Below are 456 nucleotides of genomic sequence, written 5' to 3'. Positions count from 1 at the left end.
CGCAGAGATCGCATCAACAGCTGCATCGAGCAGCTCAAGATCATCCTGGAGAAGGAGTTCCACAAGCAGGAGCCCAACTCCAAGCTGGAGAAAGCCGACATCCTGGAGATGACCGTGAGCTTCCTGAGGCAGCAGCTACAGCCAGGCCTCGACTACAGCCATGGCTACTCTCACTGCTGGAGAGACTCTGTGCACTTCCTCTCTGCTGGCTCCAGCACAGAAGCCTCTGTCTCTCCTCTGCAAGGCCTCCGGCAGCAGGAGCAGCAGCTCCATCAGGCCCAGAGAGCCAGCAGTTCCTCCCCAGTCTGCTCCACCCTCAGGCCCACCCCGCTGCTGGACAGCAGCAGCAGAGGCCTCGTGTGGAGGCCTTGGTAGAGACTCTGTCACACAGACACTGACACCTGAGGGAATCTACTCTCTCCCTCACTATGTAGGAAATATGTTTCCAGCCTGCTC

At 58.6% G+C, this 456-nt stretch overlaps 1 protein-coding gene across 1 annotated transcript; it reads left to right on the top strand.

Moving 5' to 3' along the window:
* Positions 1–3: 3 nt before the first annotated feature.
* Positions 4–375, top strand: LOC111240003 (transcription factor HES-5-like; the record flags this gene model as incomplete). Its single annotated transcript, XM_022769962.1, has 1 exon — positions 4–375. A coding segment is annotated over one exon (372 nt), but the record flags the coding sequence as incomplete, so codon positions are not given.
* Between the last annotated feature and the right edge of the window lie 81 nt (positions 376–456).

The sequence above is a fragment of the Seriola dumerili genome, unplaced genomic scaffold (genome assembly GCF_002260705.1).
Source record: "Seriola dumerili isolate Sdu_G_001 unplaced genomic scaffold, Sdu_1.0 BDQW01007967.1, whole genome shotgun sequence".
In the NCBI taxonomy this organism is placed as follows: Eukaryota; Metazoa; Chordata; class Actinopteri; order Carangiformes; family Carangidae; genus Seriola; species Seriola dumerili.
This window is presented reverse-complemented; position numbering and strand designations above follow the sequence as displayed.